At 38.8% G+C, this 21,252-nt stretch overlaps 1 protein-coding gene across 12 annotated transcripts in view; it reads right to left on the bottom strand.

Moving 5' to 3' along the window:
• Positions 1-21,252, bottom strand: part of ADCYAP1R1 (ADCYAP receptor type I) — a 140,837-nt gene that overhangs the window by 65,821 nt on the left and 53,764 nt on the right. For all 12 annotated transcript variants that reach the window (XM_064505676.1, XM_064505682.1, XM_064505681.1 and 9 more), the window contains exon 3: positions 17,474-17,579. In XM_064505676.1, coding sequence (XP_064361746.1) covers positions 17,474-17,579 — 106 coding nt within the window. The remainder of the gene's footprint in view (positions 1-17,473; positions 17,580-21,252) is intronic.

Below are 21,252 nucleotides of genomic sequence, written 5' to 3' on the forward strand. Positions count from 1 at the left end.
ACCTATGTAGCTAATCTCTTCATTGCCACGTTTGCAACCCATGGAGTGTAGCTGATATTTGGCCCACTATGAGATTTATGGGTCTGTGAAGAAGACATCTGTAAAGATCACTAGGATTACTAGTTGCCATGGATACAGAGAAAGAAGAAATGTAATCAGCATGTTTTTATGGTCTTTTCAGAGTCTCTGTTCCTCTGAACATAGAAAGCGGATTTGGTTGTATGGAAGAGAATGAGGAGAGGATCTAGTAGCAAGTCTCTTCAGTATCAAGGTCTGCTAGTAATGAAGTCAGAGCCTAAAATTTGTTCTGTCACTAATGGAGAAAAAAAATAACACATTCCTCTGATTTGCTAATTTTTAACAAATCCCAGAATAATACTGAAGTGGGGCTAAAATAGGACACAGTCTTTGGAAGAATGTCTCAGTATGGGGCTGTGCTTCAATCTAAAAAATCCCAGCGTAGTAAAACAGGATTTAGATGGGACTTACTCAGACAAAGCCTGAGGTTGACAGTTGCCTAGTCACAGACATTTGTCAGGAATTTGGACTTGTTTCTTAAAGGATAAATAGACAAAGCAAAACAGGCAGATATCGAACAACTGAAAATAACAAATGACATTAAGAGCTATATAACTTATAATTTCAGAATTCATATTAAATTCTACTGCACATAAATTAACTTCTCTCAAAGGCTTTTACAAATGATTGTTATTTAGGTTTTATGGCAGCTCAAAGGGTAAGAAGATTTTCTGCTCTTTTTACAGCTGGAAAAATCAAAACAGAACAAACAAAATAAATGGTGACGTCAAATGCTAAACACTCTCCAGAGCAAGACTTGTAACACAACTCAGAAGGAAGCTGCCCCTTCACATACAGGCACCTCTCCACCACGTTTTCTTACTTTTATACTGTTTATAAATAGAGTTATCTCAATGGAAAAGCCATTTCTGTAGTAGAAGATAACTTATAACAGATCTTGGGCCAAATTCATTCCTGATGTAACTACAGTGACGCCAATGCGGATACACTTGAGAGGCATTTATTCCTTGTTTACTCCTTCAAATCTTCTGAGAATGAGAAATGACTGAATTAAATAACTTAATTTCTTTCAGTGTGCAAATTCCATAATCTCTCCTGGAAATTGTTCTAGTGGTGAGTCAAGCAATTCCTTATTAGAACCCATGGGACTTGGTGATCTGGTAGAGGAAACAAAGGAAATAACAGAGAGTATGAACTGGCTTTTTAAAAAGTACTTAAGACACATGTTAACACATTCCATTTCATACTCCTGAACAAGAGAGAAGCTGCATTTTGTTGAAGGCTTTGGAGCAACTGAGAAGGAAATCTCAAAACAAAGGCCTATTCAATCACAGTGGCAGAGTTTAAGGAGGACTATCTCCTGTCTCATACTGACCTTCTCTGACTGCGCCCACAATGGATTCAGTGAACAATGAAAAACAATACTGAAAAATAAATCCAATCCCGCCTTATAAAGATTTACGTGCACCTAGGAGATTTTGGTCAATATGAAAGCGACTAAAGGAAACAATACTAGTTATCATGAAGTTTCCAGTTACTAGACATCTTCCAGTCAAAAGTGAAGCTAAACATCATGATCTGGCCAGGTTACACCTGAAGTCACTGAAAAGGCAATGTGAGGGGTGTCAATAGGTAAAGACAGAGGGGAGAGTGCGTGACCAGGAAGGACAAAGGAGACGTTTATTAAAGCTTGAAGATATATCATGCTCATTATCCTGGTGATGAGCAGTGGATGCTTCCACTTTTTTACCTTAGCGCGTTTCACATTTTGTACGTTAGCTTCTCACAGACAGTATGATGGAAAGGTTTTCTGCATAGAGGGGTTAGGAAGAGTTGGAACGGGACATACATTGAGAGAGAACCACCCTCACACCCAGACCAGCTCTATCACCAGCAAACTCAGGCCAAATATGTTTAATCTAGAAGGAAAAAATAAAAACAAAAGTGTACATGGTGCTTGCAACTCAATATTAAGTAAGCTAAAATATATTCCTCTCCCAACAGCTTATAATAAAGTATAATAAAACAAGCAAGCAAACAAATGAAACCATCGTAATGAGTCCCAGGAAGAGAGCAAAAGAGATCAAAGACATTTCCAGTGGTTTAGATCCCTGAAACTGAGGAATGTTAGGTGCAAATGCCCATAGGAAACCGACACAGGAAAGTCCCAAAACCTGAACTGCTAGAGGCAAGATGACTCCGTTGATTGTGACAGCCTTTGGATCAGGTCCTTTGTGCACAAGCATGATAGATTTATCTTTCCTTATCTAATGAGTGGGAGATAGAGAAAGAAATGGGAGAGTGATTAAAGAGCACTGAAGCTGCCATCACTACTAGACCATTTATGGTAGAGGAACGGTAACATCAGTTTGAATTTCCTACATATAGAAATGCATCAAAACTCCAAGACTGCTGGTTTAGTCACTCTCTCCATCAAACCAGTATAGAAGATGATAGTATTACATCAGCAGTCAAGGCAGGAAGTGGTGTTTTGGGAAGAATGTGTATCTTAATCATATTTCAGGAAAAAGTATCTGAAGATCCTCATTTTTCTTTTGTCTACTTCTGTAAATGAGGACTTAATTCTAACAAAAGTCAAAGAGATTCTCCATGTATGAATCTCTCATACACTGAGGAGTAATCATTTTGGAGAATTTAGAGGTTTAGAAAGAAAATTTGGTGCAGTGCTAGAAAGATGGATTAAAAAAGAAATGTGAAGGAGAATTAAGACAACTGAGTATACTAATCCCTCTCCCTCCCTTCTCACTAGAGGAGGTTCAAGTCCTAGTAGGAAAAGAAATTGCTTTGTGATGCTTCTTGTAGAAGTGTGTGGGCAGGGAATTACACTTACATATGAAATAATAAATTACTGTGGAAGTTTGCATACATACAATTATTACTCTCCTCCTGGTGATATTTCTTGAACTTTGGAATAATTATGGAAAAATAGAAAACAAAGCTAGAGGGACCAGTGGAGGTCAAAATCATTTCCTACACACAGGCAGGATAAACTATAATTAAAATCTCACAAAGGAAGTTTAGGAATTCTCTTTGTCTATGATATTATTATCTGGACAAAGGATTAGAAAAATATGCTATAGGGCACAATTCTGCATTCATGAGACATACAGCAATGGTCCAGATATTTCTTTCTATTTCACTCATTGGATGAGTTTTGACTTCCAGGGACTGTGATAGTTTCAATGTCATATAAAAATGATAACAGATTTCTTCATGGTGTTCTGAGCATGGACAGATGTCAAATTACTGAGCAGACAAAAAACTCCTCCCTGTTAAAAAACCCAGCTAGACTTGAGGAAGTATTTATAGATATAGGTATATATTTTTATAGGTATAGTGTACTGGTATATATTTATATATACCCTCAGATAGGTTAGTCACTGTCCAAGGATTAACCGTTTAAGAATATATGTAGAAGCAAACTTAGGAAACAGACAGTAATTGCATCATTTGTAACCCAAGCAAGAAACCACTTCCGTGTGTACAGGAGTGATTAGCTGTTGTAATTGTATCATTTGAACTTTTCTTTATCAGTTCTTGATCCTTAAAGAATAATAGGACACAAATGAGTGAGTCTGATATATCCTGTATAAGGAAGATTAAGAAATAGTTCTACTCCCTGAGAGTACTGTATTTAATTTTGTTCCAGCTTATTCAGTTACAATAACAATGGGTTCTGTTTTAAAGTAGTTTGCAGGTTGGCAGAAAAGGGGTAGAATTATATTAGTCATTTGGCTGTATGACCGAAAAGCTGGAGTGGATTCAAGTGCTTTTATGTTTTGGGAACAAAGATGAGGCATGTTCTCAAAATGTATGCAACAGTCTTTCAATGCATTTTAATTAATTGTTTGTGGTCATAATTCCTGTTTGGCTGTGCTGTTGTCACATAGTTTGGTAGTCTCGTTACATACTCTAATGACCACTTTTCTGTTCTGAAGAACTTCATTGTGTATTGACTTCTATTTTCAATATTTTTTCACACCGGGCCTGGCTATTCACTAAATCATACTACCTGCAGCTTTTCCCTTGTTCATAAATTAAAAATTATTCTAACACTGCCTTTTGTTTTCATTGTGATATCTAGTTGCTTTGTTTTACTGTGCATGCTTTGATTTGCTTTTCTCTAAAGAAAGTGAATCAATCAACTCTAGCAACTGTGTCAGCATGAAATGCATGGCTTGATTATCAAAGATGTCAAGCTGCTACTGTGGGAGAGGCAAGTATTCAGGAAGTCTGAAAATCAGACTCAGTGCAATCAGAAAGGCAGAGGAAAGGATTGCTGAATAGAGCACCTCCAGGTGCTTGTCCAAAAGACTCAGCTATCTGATCTTGAAGGGTGAAAATTGCACCACTGAACTTCAGACACGTGCCTTTACCTGGCAAAACTAGCTGGTAGGCAGAGAAGAAACAGATATATGTGAATTGTGTAGAAACAGGCAACCAAGGGCCTGGAAGTAAAACAGCTGTCTGATGTTGTGGATACACCTTGGGTAGGGCTCAGCTTGCAGATCATGACACCTTGAGTTAAGTGTCTTAATATGCAAGATGAATCTCAGTATCTGTCCATCAACTGTATAAAGAGTCTAGGGGTACTAGTCAGCTAACTCAGCCAATAAATTACACGTCTAACATCTGGCAATTGAATTGTTCCCCAAGAAGGACATTTTCCTGTAAATATAAAGCCTAATACAGTTTTCTTTGCTGGAACATGTATTGAAAATGTCTGTTGAAATCAGTGGGAGTTTTAGGTTGCAAGTTGACAGGAACAGAATTAAATCTGTAAGGTAGTAAGAACTGTTCCTGGAGCTGGCCACACAACTGTCACAGTGCCCATTTGTCTGCTGCAGTTATTTTGGTAAAAGGAATGTTTATTTTAAGATTTATCAAAATTTTATAAGTGTAATTGATCTTTTGGGAAAACCAAGCTGGCTATAGCTATAAATCTACTGTAGGCTTGGAGACAAGTCTGTTTGGACATTTCCATAGGGCTGGAGGCTCACAATTACTTGTGCTAAAAGGGAAAGTGCCTCTAAAACACGCATCTACATTATGGTGCAAGAGGCAGGTAATTACTTTAATTCATCATTAAATATATAAGGCACAATGAATTCATCAAGTTGTCAAAATCACAAGTCATCATGGCACCCAGAAACAAAATGCAGACATGAAAAGAAGCAGATAAAGCATTTATTTTAACTCAGTCCTGATCACTCAGAAGTCTGGATGGCTAGTTAACTAAATCCTTTTCCTAAATTCTACTGTTTTCCTACCATCTGGTAGGATTAATGCATACAGTTGAAAACAAAGGAAAAAATTACTTGTAAAATGTTTAATATTCCCATAGCTGTGAAATGTGAAAAACTCTAGGTCAGGAATTCCACAAGAGCAGGACATCAGATATAAATATCCTGCTTATGAAGTATGTGAAATTATTAGATTACCTTAAATACATGTCAAAGGTACATTGACTGAATCACCTCTCTTTTTTGGCTAAGGAGGGAACCTACATGATAAGCTTTAACTAGATATTCTGTTTTCAGGCTGCTAATGTGTGTTGAGATGAGTTCCACCTTCAGACTAAAGTATTGTTGTTGCATCAAAGAATAATATATTTCTGTGGTGGAATTCATATTAGAAAGTGAAATCCAAAGCCAAGCCTAGAACCATAACAGCTGAGATCTGTAGGCCAAGTTCTTTTTTTTCTAATATAATGTATAAAATTCTTCTGTCTAGGATGTGGTACTTCAGGACACTAACCTATATGACCCAAGAAATAAAACATCACATTCTTTAATGTAAATTCTACTTTTAAACAAAAGGCTGTAAAACTATGAAATTGAGAGATCATTCCATTTTGCTTCTCCTGTTTCTTCTATTTCACTAGGGAAATTTAAGGAAGGAATTGCACATCTTCTTTTCTACTTTTTTTGCAAGCAGCAAATTGCCATGCCCACGCTAAGTCAGCAGTGTTAGCTAGTGTCTCCTGAGCAAAGCCAGGGATCTCCCTCTCCCCACCCCCATCCTGCCTTGCACAGAAGCTAAAACACATATAATGAATACTGGACATGCAGTTCCTGATGCCTTGCTCATCCAGTGATGGAAGAGGCCCTGAAGTTCAGCAGATATTGGTTGTCTCCATATCTTATATCTCTTCAGTGCCATATAGAGGAGAATGCCATCTGACCCATGGTAATTTCCAACAAAAGAAAGGATAGCTTAAGTTCCCAGTGATGTGGAATACAAACAATATTGTGGAAAAGCAGGGCTCAGATACAGAGAAAAGGCTCAAGATATTGGTGTATACAGTGTCATTATGCATGCAAGCTTCTTTGCATCTTCGCTGTTGAAGGTAAGAAAGACTGAATTATCTCATTTTTGTCATGCTGAGAAGAGTGCATGCAGATATTTTTCTGCTGCTTAGCAGACAGAGTTGTTAATAACTTGTTATACTGCTGTAGCTTGCTCATCTGTCTGAAGATGATTTAACTTACTGCTCTTCAGTCTTATTTTGCTGAGGAAAAATCAATATGCAAAATCTGTCAGGAGTCCAAATTATTACACTTATTCAATTACATATATTATTGAGTAGGCAGTTTCATATAATGAAGCTCTTGGCTTAAGTTTGTAAGGGAGGTATATTAAGAAGGAGTTGATGTAGTTCAGAATGAGTTGAAACAAGAAATGAAATTGTACAGTTGGGCAATTTTAGTCCCAGGTCACCTGTGTGAGAATATCATTGCTTGGTGAAGTCTTGTCAGAAAAAAAAAAAAAAAAAAAAAAAAAAAAAAGACATTTAAAGGTAGAGAATAGGCTGTGAACTACCTCTTGGGTCTCTGGTCTAACGATATCTTATCCATGACTACAGCTTCCCAGGTAATCCTACAGTATACATTAATAAGGAGAGGAATGATTCCAAATATCCCAAACCAGCATGTCAGCAAGTTCCTCCAGAAGCTCATACACTGGTGAAAAGGAAATGGTTCTTAACAGTATGCAGAAAATCTATCAAATGAAGTTTGGATTGAAGTAAAGCCACTGAGCTTGATGGTAACACTTTCTTGTTCCCACCACATTTAGCGATCTCTCACTAGTGATCTAAGTAGAGGTAACCATTCCCATTAACAAAGCAATGAGTAACCGACAAATGTGTTTGCCAAATTGGGTTCGTCTGACCACTTGCCAACAGCTATGTTTGAATAGTCCTCAAAACTTTTGTAGCAATAAATAGAAATAGGCAATCCTAGAGAATAATGTTTCTCATCTGAAAGCAGACATCTGAAATAGCTCTGATGACTCATTCCCTCAAAAAACAACTTCTGTCCATTGATTATGAAGGCAGCCTGGGGAGAGTAGCCCAGATAAAAATGCCTTTGTCATAGAAATCTAAAGTTCCATGAGATAAACTCCATCCTGTCTCTCTGAAAAAAATACCTATTTTATTATGTATATATTATATTTATATATTTATATATTATTTATATTTTATTATTTATATATTTCTCATCACCTTATCAAGTTATAGAAAAATAACCAAGGAAGTCCGAACAATGTCACCTTTATGGCAGGCTCACAAAAGTCACATTGTAACCCATGCAATGAGGTCCAACCAGCTCACTTCCTGGGCTGTGCCATTGGTAAGTCTATTAAATCTATCTCTAATAATAGACTAGATTAAGGATTGAACAGAGACAAGGCAGAAGTGGAAGGTCACTATGTGATGCCTGATGACTCTCCTTGTCCTCTGGTGTAGATGGTTGAGAGGTGAGCAGTCACCACGTCTAAGTGAATGACCACGTGTGCAATCATGCTTTCCTGGAGCGGGTCACTGACTGGAGCCCTGCTCCCCACACATGCTCTTCTTTGAACAGTTTTGTGCAGGCTGCAAGTCCATAGTCCTGTCAGCTGATGACACCTGGTGTCACACATTGGGTCTCTGCCACACCGTCCCTAGTCCCTTCTGTGCTTCTTCCCAAAACAGAGTCAGAAGACGGAGCAAAGATCCAGACTGTCCTTACCATCAAGAAGACACGTCATTACATGTGGGAAACTACTGTGGGATGGAATGGGAATCGGCAGGTATTTTGCAGATCCTTCATAGCACCAGAGTGATAAAACGTATCCTCAATACAGCCAAGAATCTGCCTTTCTGTCTGCACTGGTAGATCCTGTTATATTCAGTGCCAGTACTTTGTGAATTCATTAGCAACAGAAGCCCAAACCTGAGGTATTACAGATGGAATCGACATTTATATTTTGTCTTCGAACTATTTAGCATATGCATCAGTATCTTCTCCATCTTTCTAGGCTTTTATAAGCTCATTCAGAGATCATAAATTATTGGTGTACTGTCCTTTGGATAATTCTACTAATATACCCAAACTAGCTTATAACCTTGTGGAGGGGTATGTTTGTGTGTGTGTAAAAATCCTGTAGTTCCTCTGCTAAAAACAGCCACTTTAAGGATTTAATTTACTTGCATATTTGCAGTTTTATTTCATAGGTGTTTGGTGCCATCTGAGATGCTGTAGGGGATCCTAACTGTTCTCCAGTTGCCACTCCAGATAGGCACAGATCTCCTGTAGGTCCTTTGTCAGGGTGCCTCCATACCCTAAGGAATCTATGGGCTTAAAAGGCATGGTCTGTTTATCTGTGTGCATCTGGATCAAGCCCTAAAGGCTCTCCAAAGTAATTCTCTAAAAGAACACCTGGACTCGAACTTATTGTCCTTACCGTTTGCCCTGTGTTCAAAGCCTCAGTCACCAGCCAAGCTATTTTCCCTATAAGCACAGAATAAAGGGGGAAAAAAAAAAGTCCTTGGTTCAAGAACTTATTGGATACTAGAACGCAGTTTACAAGCAAAGTCTGGGGTTCATTTAGGATCTCTCTGAAATGTAGTCGCTGCCAGTGCAGAGAAATTCAAAGTCAATCAGTGTTGTCTTAGTGCGTGTTCCCTCAGCAGAAATAAAGATCCTAGAAACCAGTCAACTGTGCCATTGATTCTAGCAAGAATCGAACTCACTCCCTCACTGCTGTGTTTATTTCAGCTGAGACTAACAGGCTAAAGGAGCAATAAAGACTCACTTTTGTCAGAAAATAAAGCAGAGAGTCACTGAACATACCATTGGGGGGGGGGGACATTTTCACAGAATTGCCCTTTAAAAGAATATCCAGTTATCTGACAACCGACTCACTTATTTTACAGAAATATAAGCTGTTTTTTAGGACCTTCGTGAAAACACAGTTTGCATGATGAGGAACGCTTTAATTCAGTACTGAAATAAATCTAATTCTGGAGCAGATGCAGCAGCTGCCTTACAGGATACAGCACAAGCACGTAGTTTGGAGGAGGCTGCAAAGATCTAATTAAAATCATACTAAAATGATATATGGTCACACAGCTACAGTGATAAAATGTTAATAATTTTTTTTATTATTTTTTTCTGACACAGCGTTATAAACTTTAAAAAAGCGAAATGACTGCAAGTGGCCACAGCTTGCAGCTTTCAGCAAACCAGAGAGTACTGATAGCTCACAGAAGCACAGGTATGACCGTCACTCACTTCATTGCATAAGTTTGGCTGACATTCGTCATTTATTTTTTAACTGCAGTGACCCAGTATATATTTCAAGAACACTACGCTCACAGTTATGGCTCAGGGCAACATGAATGCAAACAGTCCCCCTGTCTAGCCAGCTCACAGGTAAAAATCATCCCAAATGATTCTACTCCACTTTGCATTTGAAAATGGATATAGTCTTTTAAAAAAAACCCAAACCAAACAAACCAAAAGTATATGGGGAAACCCCTCACTTATTGGTGGCTTGCGTATACGCTCTAAAGAAGCTGCCCCTATTTACCCTAGATCAGCTTCTCTTTGCATATCATGTATGCCACACAGCAGAAGGTAAGGCAAGGCTTCTTGATTCTATTTAACGCTGGACAAAAAAAGAGACGTGCTGTGGTTTAATGAACTAACTGTCACCATAGAAACAAGGAACTCACAAGTGGAGCTGTGTAAATAATTGATATTTTGTTTCAATGGCTAAAGTAAAAAAAAAAAAAAAAGGAAAAAAATCCGTTCAATTTAGTAAGATGTTTTTCCTTCTTTTTGGCTGACATGAAATATAGAGGACAGACAGGAAGTTTTATTTTTAGCTTTTTATTTTTATTTGTAACATTTCTTTTATTTTTAGCTCTAATTAAATTTAATTAGTAATACTTCTGAAGGGAAACAATGTTCCATAGTGAAATGCCAATACACTTTTTTTCCCCAAATTTGTTAATGATGATTATTTTTCAACCTGAAGCTGCATTTTTCAGTAAATAAACTGTTTGCATAAAAATACTTTTATTCAGTCCCACTCCCAGAAACTAATATTATATGAGCCAATATCTTACCAAGTTGCATGGACAAAATCTATTCCACTTTTTATTTTCTTTTAAATCAAGTTCCTCCATTATTGAAGACGAACTCCCCAGCAGTTCTGGGGATTACTAAAGTAGTATCTTTGGCAGAGCCAGATAGAAATTATTTTAAGTGTATTATGGAATGGGAATAGTCTAGCTCATACACATGCTCAGTTGAATGTTATTTTCAGAGCTGCAGGTATTAAAATCTAATACCTTTTGTTTTCTTCTCTACCTATCTCAGGGGAAGTCCAGCAAATACTGAGAAGGTGACTGAACCCTTGCAAGGCTTGCAAAGGAGAGAGTCTTCACTTAAACTACTACAACACTGCTGACTGTGTTGGCAGAATGTGTTTTTGCTGCCCAAGGAGCTAATAGAAATTTCTGCTCCATTACAGCAATTCTTGCATCCTTTCTCTGAGTCATCTTAACTGACCCTTCCCAGGCTGGTGATCACCTTACCTAAGTTTTAAACATCTTAGAAGTACCATGCATTTTAAACTTGTTTTCCTGCTTTCCTCTAGATTCAGCAGAGAGGAAAAGGCTATTCCAGAGAACAATTTATCCCACATATGTCAGGAACCCAAGCCAGTTTGAGAGGAATAGTCCTGAGCAAGGGCCCACAGCCCTTCACTGGCTAGTTAGTCTTAGTTTAGACTAGACATCTGACTTTTTAGTTACTAAAATCAAGTAAGACAAATCATATCCCTGGAGACAAAACAGTGGATAGAAACAAATACTAGTAGGATTTGGGGCTGGGACTCTTAGGAAAGACACCAAAGTATATATGCTGTAGAAAATCCATGCAGAAATATTTTTCTTGAGTGAATATTTCTTTTTCTGCATGATGCACCTATGGCCCCACACGCTCCACCAATTTGCCATGGCTTGGCTCTATAATGCGGGCAGCATGTGGTACTGAAGCAAAAGACGCGGTACATTGAGGATGGATTTTCTTGGCACTAGGATTCATGGGATTACCAAAGACTCCAGTGAAGTATGGTACAGAGATCCTCAGACTAATGGCAACCCAGCTAGATCTGGAAACAAAACATGCAGATTTGCACTAGCACAGCACTGCCCTGCAGCCAACTCTTCTGTTCCCAGGACCAGAGCTATGATCTCGCTTTGGAGCTACAATGGACTCTTCCAGCTCAACTGGCACTAATATTTACTTCTCCATATTTTGTCTAGGATACAACATGGACATGCTTTTAAACCCTGTTACTATCAATCCTTCACCTGAAAAATGATTGTTACTATACCATTTCTTTTTTACAGGGCAGGCCATGACCCTGTAACTACAGCTTGGCTGTAAAGGAATTAGAAAAAAGGGCTTATGATCATGAATGGGGATGTTAGAGGCTTTTCTGAGAGATAAGGAAAAAATGGTGGTTCGCTGGTGGTGCACCCAGTGGAGGTTTGCCCAGCCTCCAGCAGAGACTGGCAAAAAACTTTTATGTAGATCATTCCAGAACAGTTCCTCTGTGCCCTTTATTTCCCCTACCACAGATGATCCCACTACCAGGCTTTCATCTTCCCTATTGTGACTGAATTTACAGTATGCTTGCAACATCCCTTTTAGCTCTGTCACTCCATTTGAAAATGTGATTTTTTTTTTTTTTTTTTGGAACACTGTGTTCTAGCACCTACAGCTTGGTTTAGGCCTGAATTGTGAAGATTTTATTCATTCCAGTATCACTGCACTATTATCAGTAGGATTCATACCCACTGCTTCAGCCATCCATAAGGTAGACTTCTACATCTGACCTACATTTAAACTGCCTTTGTGTATAATGGAGAGCAATGTGCACTTCTAAAGTCTTATCAATATAAGTCGGATGCTTAAAATGGGACAAGTGAATCACTTGTAAGTATTTATTTCCTTCCTTTAAGCATAAACACACTCTAAATAACTAGCATTAATAAAGGCCTCTATACTATACACAACCAGAATTAGGTAACATGAACCCATCCACTGTATCTGATGATCAGACTTCTAAAAAGCCTATTGACATGAGGCATTCAGAAAAGAGCTAAAGAAAGAGTCAATGCCCAGAAAACAGAAATTAATGCAGCTTTTTTTGTTTCATTTGCCCAAGTAGGCGTAAAACTTGATCATAGCTCAGTTATTGAGAGTCACTCAGGTGTCTTGCTCAGATGGAGATCTCTATGATAAAGATATCTGGAATGAGCATGAATACTAACTCTGGTTTTGTGTGGTCCCTCAATTCTACCTTGAAATTCTTGCTGGTTTCTATCATCCCTAACTTTAAGTTAGCAGAAGACAATCTATGCAGTGTTATGTAGACAAATCCAGCAGCACAAAAAAGCATCTTTGCCCTAAGGCAGACATATTCAGTCAGACCACAGTCATCTAGGTCAGTATCCTGTCTCAAATAGGAGTGAAGCAGAGAAGATTTAGGTATAGAGACGTATTTCCTGAGCCACACGTTCCCAGCACTTAGCAATTAAATAGCTTTTAAAAGATGAGTGTGAGAAAAATGGTTGTAGTCCTGTTGTTCCCATGTACAGCTGCATCAACATGGGAGGCACAAGCATGCATACACAGGCATACAGTGAAATAAATTCTTCCCAGTGCTGCCAAGGGAAATAAGAACACATAACTAAAAGGCTGTGAAATAACAGGAGGCTGATGAGGGACTCGATAAAAATCTAAAACTAAGAAACTGTGCTCCATCATCATAGGAAGAAGAAAACAGTTTTCAAAGTCCGGCTGTGATTTTCTCTCTCCCTGTATTACCATCATTACCTCCTAAGTGCCACCTGCTACCCTGCTGGCACCCATATCAGTTTCTTTCCTGTTGGTGTATATCAACGGGGTACTTCCTGATAGAGTTCCCCTCTTAAGAAAGATTATTGTAGGCACTTTATCCTTCCAAATACTTACTTCGTTTGAATTTCTTTACTTGGCTGGCAATATACTCAAAATATTTCAGAGGAAGGGCTGGAGGAATGGGACTACCTAACTAGGTGTCAATCTGCAGGGTGCTAAGCACCAGCCGGTCTTTGGAGGTCGTTGTTCAAGGAATCATTGACTGCAAAAACTGCTCACGAAAGTGTGAGTAGCTCTACGGCAGTTAAATAGGTGGATGACATAAGATAACCAGAATTTGGCATCTACATTTAAAAATATCCCATGGTAAGAATCATGGTCCAGATTCTCTCAGGTAATTTAGACCTCTAGCATGACCTAATCAGGATTATATAGCCAAAAACTAAAGGATTAATCTGAAAAAAATGTAGACATGCACAATGTAAATATCTATAGCCAAGGTGGTCACCCGCACTTCCATACATCCATTGAGAAAAATAAGCACTTTTAGGGCACAACCCATCTAATCTACTTTGAGGGTGAGCAGAATTGTGCCCTAGACTCCACTTACTAGATATCCAGACCTACAGAAGGAACATGCTGAATTGCTCAGTTGTAGCAGATACATTTGTCCATGTTTAATTAGAGAAGTCCCATACTAAGTGTATGGGAAGAAACTCTCATTCAGCATCTGAGTACTCCTGTGCCATTCTTTCCCAGCCACAGGGCCAGAAGAAGGTCAAGACAAGCTGAATAGAAAAAAGAAAAAAGAAAAAGAAAAAAAAAAAAAAGAAGGGTGCATACAGATCAGCAGTGTGCTTTAGTGATTGTCTGGTAGCAGAAAAACCCTCAAGGACATCTGACTGCAAGAAGAGGTTACAGCAGGAACTCAGTGCAGATCTACATTAGAATAGAGATAAAAACTGAAACAAAGAGATATCATAGCAAGAAATAACCTGGTCCCCCTGTCTTGATAAGAGTTGAATTTGAAGTCATCATTCTCTTCCTTTCCTTTTCATCTGTCTTCAGCTTTCATTATTTTCCTTTGTCACTTTAATTCTCTCTCCAGAGCAAAAGAGTCAGATTCTGGGTCCTACTGAGATTCCATTTTCTTCAAATTCTCTTTTCCACCCAGGCTTTGTAGGTGATGGTTGGGAGGGGATGGAAACATAGGGTCAGCATATGCCCCTTATTTCTTCTCTTATAAATGCTCTTGAAGAAGTTTAAAGCATTTAAGAGGAGGAAGCCATGATGAAGCTCACATAAAACAAATAGAGAATCTCAAGGCAGTCATTGTTTCTGAAGCATTATAGGCATTGCACAGCAGCAGAGGAAGAGAAAACTGCTGTGAAGAATAAAACAGTAATGAACATAACATCTGGGGGTGAGAGCCTGAGGGGGAGGGAAAGGGGAGAACATCAGAGCTCTAACACTTCAGTGGGCTGTCTGCTTTCCATAGTACAGTGCTAGTCTTGCTCTTCAAGACCTGTAGTTATAGTTGCAGCATCAACATTGTGCTTGTGTTGGACCTCACCCAGAGGAGCTCTAGGGAACCATTTAGTTGATATTTGTGTTCACAGATGCTGAACACAGCAAGAGGGCAAAGCAAAGGGAGGACAGCTGAATTAATGCAGAAGATGGGAACCCATAAGATGTCCCTCCACTTTTAATTTCAAAGTGCGTTGCTTTTCATACAGGACTTTTAACTGAAAGAAATATCAGTGCAGAAGACCAGGTCTCTAAACAGGACCAGGCAACCTACCATTACTATTATTACTTTTTGCACCATGGGGAATCTCAGAGTAGGATTCATGATCTGCAATGTTATTGTGCTAGGTACTGTAAAAACCACAAACCACAGACCACAAAGACTGTTCATGTCCTAGACTCAAGTTTCATACAGGGTCATTTGACTTGCTGTCACCTGAAACAAAAGAAAGTGTATTTTCCTTGCCTATAGAGGTTACTGTAGTTCAGCTGACATGCAAGAATTTTTTAAGCCACAATAACTTGCACATGCACCTGAGCCTCCATATACTCCCTAAAACTTCATCCCATTTTGTGTCCTGCACCCTTCTGAGGATAAATAAATCTTAGGTGAATTAACATATAAAATTATCTATGGAATTTTGCACAGAGAGCTAGTCAAAAGGAGGAAGAGGTAGTTTTATGCTCCTCCTTGCTCTTGAATAAACAGAAGTTTATTCACCAGCCAGGAGGCATGTCTTCCTTCTCCCAGTTGCGTCTAACCAGCAGGGGAGTTATTTCCTACGTTATGCTTTCTTTGAAAGGAAACAAGCTAAGAGTATATTTCTCTAGTACCTGTTATTTTTAATAAGTCTTATTGTTTCAGATGAATAACAAAAAAATCCAAAATATTGGCAATTTTCACTTCTCTCAAGTGAAAAGTAGCTTTTCTGGAGCTGGTGGAAACTGAGAGGGATCAACACATTGCAAATATGACTGCCTTAACCTATGGGTAGTTACCACCTCTTCTGTGAGTTTCAGAAACAAACTTCTCCAAACAGTGCTTGGTAACTGTTAATTTAAGAGTCAGGTTCAGCCATGGTGAATAGTGCTCCATTCCACTAACAGACCCAGGAGATGGGCCTAGTAGTCTATTAGAGATGACAGGCAATACATGTAAAACATGTTTACAAACAGTAAAAAAAAAAAAAAAAAAAAAAAAAAAAAGTATGGAGAAAGAGCAATGAATAGGGTCAAATGAATGAAATGGCTTTTATACAAGAAATATGCTAGAAACCCTCATCTTCCAATGGCTCTAGACTTCCTCTGTGTCTGAGCTGCATTCTTTGAATTTGGAACAGACAAGGGGGATCAGTATCTCTGAATAGTCCCCCAAATATCAAAATAAAGGGGGATACTCTGGATCTGAGTCATAAAAAACAAACCAGCTGATAGAATGGTCTCTTTTTACCTTAGAAAATCTTTGAGTTCTTGAGTCAAAATAATAATCATGGCATAATCCTTAGAAGCATGGATCACGATCAGATTCTGACATCATTCTGTGGGGGAGAAACTGTTTTTCTCCTTCTGTCCTTGCTTACGGCACTTTTGGTCACAGGAAGAATTGGGAAGCTCTTCCATAACAAACAAAGAGGATCTCAAACACACAAGAACATACCTGGGGCGGAAACGAACTGCCTGAAGTACATGTTTTCCTTGGTTCTATTAATCACAAGGTTCATTTGCTAGAAGCTGGGAAGCAGAACAAAGATGAGCTGATGTATGAGCTGAGCACCAGGACCCTGATGGGAAAGTTCCTGGCAGTTCAAATGAAGGAATGGGTTGCTGTAGAGGATGCTCTGGCAGCACGGATTTCTGCACCTTGCCCTCCCTTGCTTCCAGATTAGAACATACAGCCTGGAAAGGGGGACAGATGCCTCTCCTCTTTTATCACACACCTACTGCATTTTATCTGCAGTTCTCTGAGGTTTTACCAATTAAAGTCACAGTACTAGCAGTTTGGACAAGATTCAGAAAATGGACCTTGATTTCCAATTAACTTCTTTGTCATTCTTTGCCCTTCTCTCATTTGGTGTTGGCCATATGCAGCTCCTGCTGCAGTCAGTGGAAAATGAGACAGGATATTAAACTATTAATTTCTTCTTTGCTTGCTGCCTCAGTTTCTTATCTCAGCAATAGCACAGCTATTCCTTATCAAGATTACAGTCACCACAATGTTAAACCCTATAAAGGTCTTCAGACCATGTGAGAGAGTGGCAGAAATTATTGCTGAGATGGTGAAAGGGATGGAGCAATTGCTGTTACAGAATAGAAAAATGAGGCACTTGGTCTTACGTCCAGTCCCTGACAGCTGCTTCCAACAGGACCAGAAGAAGGCATAAAGCCTATCAAGACCTTCCCAGGCACATCTGTATTTTTTGGGTTAGTCTTACTGATGTACCTTACTGTATCACCTCGTATAAGGAAGCCAACTCCTGACCTTAGATAGTAACCAACAATTGCCCTGGTACATCCCCATGGATTAATTCATTGTCCTTACAATGTCTCTCTAAGTTAAGTTAACTGCAATATTACATATTACAATAAGGTTTTGCATTGATATTAGTTGAATCCTGTGCTCACATAACAGGATAAGTTTAGAAACCATCAATGTGCACGTGCTAACCCAGGCTGGCACTCACCAGGAGAAGAGTCATTGAGTGGGTTCAGGGCAGCTGCCCTTCGAATCTTCTCCAGACAAGTCTCTTGCTCCTTTTTAATGATGCAGTTGGAGTGCGTTGCTGTGACCTGAAATGTGAAGAGAGAACAATTACAGATTTAAAATAGCTGGGAAGTTTGTGAGGAAATATTAGTAAGCTTTGAGGTCCCCAAAAAGAAAAAGAAACAAAACATCCTTATGACATAAGAGGAAACTACAAAGGACTCCTTATATTGCTCAGATAACTTCAGGCTAAACTACGGAATTATAGTGCTCATAAGTTTTTTACATTGCTCTACCTGTTAAAGTGTGATTTCTTCTGTGTTTGCTTTCTTTTATTGTAGTTCTTCCTCATATAAGGCTGAAAGAAAAGGACCTCTAAATAAGGAAATCATTCAAAGGGGAATCAGAAATCAATTGAGACTCAGTTTGAACTTCCATCAGTTTCTAATGAGTCTTAGGCATTACTTTAACCTCATTCAGAACTCAAAGCTAAATTAAAAGCTCTTTCTCTCAATCTTTCACCCTGTCCATTCCTTAATGGTTCCTTCTTCCTTTCCTCCCAGTGAAGACAAGGCAGCTTTCTTGCCAAAAGAGAATGCAATGCCAATTAAACTAAGATGACTTGATCCAAATCTCTCTTTTTTTTTTAATCTTTACAGCTTTACGGTAGTCCACTACAAGAAAAAAAGTGAAGGAAAAAAAAAAGAAAAGAAAAATTAGTCTATAAGAGGAATGTTGTGGCCAACAGAATGCAAGCAATCTCAAAGCAGTAACAAAATAAGAACAGGACCTGTTCCCAGAAAACAATACAAGATTTTATTCCTGCTGTAGCGAATGTCCAGGGGATATCAATTTAAGGGAAATACAATCTCAGATTTCACTAGATCAATTTAAAGGGACAGTACTAAAGTTCAAATCGTACTCTGTGGAGAACGCCAAGAAAATCAGTGCACTTGTTGAAGGTGGGATAGGTCACCTGCTCCCGGCAAGCAATCTTCCCCTGTTGCATATATCCCATACCCAGCACAGAGTGAAGATCTCTGTTATTGAGGATCGTCACTCTTGAGGATGGAGAACAACAGAGGCAGCAGAGTGTACCTGCCAAGTGGCCTGTTTTCCCTCACTTGTTAAGCGTAAGCAAACAAATAGAATAAGCAATACCTGAACTCAATCTACTAGTACTTCAGGTTATTTGGGGGGCTTCATCCACATAGGTCAGCTTTACTTCTCAGGAAGGGGTGATAGCAGATGATGGGGTGAACAGTTTGTGTTGCTAATGCATTCACCTGCCACAGTTCATTTCACACTCACTCAGAACAGATGCCAAAGCACACATCATCCTAGTTTGGTGATGCTTGTGTTGTGCATGCTAGGAGGGAGGGAGCCATTTGCACACGTCTGACATTATGACAGCTATGAGCTGCCATCCCTAATTGTGTTTCAAAGACAGAGGTGATTTCCGAATGAGCCTCTCCAGGAAAGCTTCACTCTGTCTGCAGGAACCGATAATGCTACACAGTTTCATCTCAAAGATCCAGAGCCATTTTTAAATGCTGTTCTTCCCAGGAATAAATTTCAGTTTTCTCAGTGGGATACATCAGGCATAACTATATTAGGTTTATTTGTCTTCAAAACAAACCATGTTCTGTCATAAGGGCCCTCAAGGGCTTGGAAAATATACATTGTCACAGATCTCTGGGATCTCCCAAGAACATAAAGGCTTTTGCTACATCATCCTCTAAATCTCACGGAAGACTGGGAAAATTGTGTTGGACATCATCCAAATTCTGAGAATATCTTTTTTTTTAAAAAAAGAGAGAAATAACAAGTAAATAAGGCTTGTGCTGCAGATACTGGCTCACTCTTCACAGTTGCCCAGACCTGAAAGTGGTGTCTTCTGGGGGCTGTCTGAGTATATGAATATAGCAGTTTCTATATTGTTCAGCAACTGCAGATTACAAAAGTTGTTCTTCTATATTTGCCAGGTCTAAGCAGGCAGGTTAAAAATAAACAAGAGAAAATGTTTCTTTGCATGCTTATTGTTTACCTGTGGAATTCTTTGAAACAAGTTGTTGTTTGAAAACTCTTTGAAACTCTTTGAAACATTGTGAATGTTAGATGCTTGTAGGACTTTTATGGATATAAAGTCTATCAAAGGATGTTTAAAAAGAATAAACCCACCTTGCCTAACTGTTGACATCCTATGGGGCAGCCATAGACCTTTAAGATACTCAGTTTAGATTCAATTTACAGACAAAAGAAAAAGCCTGTGATTTATCCTTCCTATCTTGGTCATCTTCATTAGCACAAGGTAAATCACAGCCAGGACTTGCCTGACTATAAAGGGAGCCTAAGCCGAATAGCTCAGATTTTATTGTTTTCATTGTAGACAGCTATGTTTAGTCAGATGAATAAGCCTGGTCCAGGAGGTATTTACGATGCGAACTGCTGGAGGCAGGGAGAGAGCACTGGAGTAATATGCTTCACCTGCCCCTGTAGCCTTCCCTAAGCTATTGCTATTGGCAGGATGCTTTGAGATGACCCACTATAATCATCTCTAGGTTGTTGCATAGCACTTTCCATCAACAGTCATTTTTTTCCAATCATTTGGAAATGATTGGAAATCATTTTTTTCAAAAAAATTTTATCAAGGAGTGAGGATACTGAGACAGAAGGCAAGGACAGACAGGAAACCATAACCTCAGCAACGGAGGGAAGAATAGGAGCTACCTGCCTTCTGCACTAATTAGCAGAGCCTTATCTGAGAAAATCGCAGCCAGGTTTGGACTGTTTAGAGAGAAAGATTTCTCTGTTGAATGCAGAGCTGCATTAAGGTTGTCACAATTTCCTAAAAGGATCCATTATTTTTAATTTCTCCATTTACTATGGGCTGAACACAGAGCTTGTGCCTTTATCTGTTGAGTCGGTCTTTAACAACTGAACAGCAGAGCACAGTTCAAATGGAAGTGTAAGCGTGATCCTTCATAGCCTCCTGATTTTGTTTCATTTGCCTCAAGGACATTTGCAATTTCCTGAATTCAGTAGAGACAGTCTGGTTTCAGTTTCCCAGAAAATATCAGTGATATGTGCAGTTAAAGAATACTTTGACACATAGGAGAAAAATCAAGAAACCAGGTGGAAATTGCATGAAATTCATATATTTTTGGTTATTATTACTCCCAAAGGAGTGAAGTAGTTTGACTCACAGCAATTTTGAAAAGCTAATATTTATATAGATAACACAAAATCAATCAAAAGATAGTCAATCCTAAGGCACAGGAGCCCTGAACTTAAAACACTGAAGAATAAAATTCTGACAAACATATTCAGATGAATGCTTTGAAATGATAAATGCAATCAATGTTTTTTCAGCTGCGAGAATATACAAAAAGACAAAAACAGCTAGTAAAGACACTCTAAATGCTCAATAAATTGACAGCTTTTCTTTCTCTTCATTTATTTTTATTAAGGTGGCTATTTTAGAAATAAATTGACATGTGCTGTGCATAGCTTATAGTACCTAACTCTTTGTTGTTCCCTTGGTATTATAGCAATATTAGTAGCAGTCGTGTTTACAACCTAAATATATTCTCTCACGCATAGTCTCAAGGTGCTGCTTTATTGTGAACTGTTCCATCAAGAAAGCCATTGCTAGTCCATAAACCTGAGCAGAGCACCAGGTTAATGCACCTGTGCTGCTTCCAGACCTGACCTAGCTAGACATGTAAATTGGATTAGCAAATTTGAGAGTCACTAGTT

Source organism: Dromaius novaehollandiae, chromosome 2 (genome assembly GCF_036370855.1).
Source record: "Dromaius novaehollandiae isolate bDroNov1 chromosome 2, bDroNov1.hap1, whole genome shotgun sequence".
Classification (NCBI taxonomy): domain Eukaryota; kingdom Metazoa; phylum Chordata; class Aves; order Casuariiformes; family Dromaiidae; genus Dromaius; species Dromaius novaehollandiae.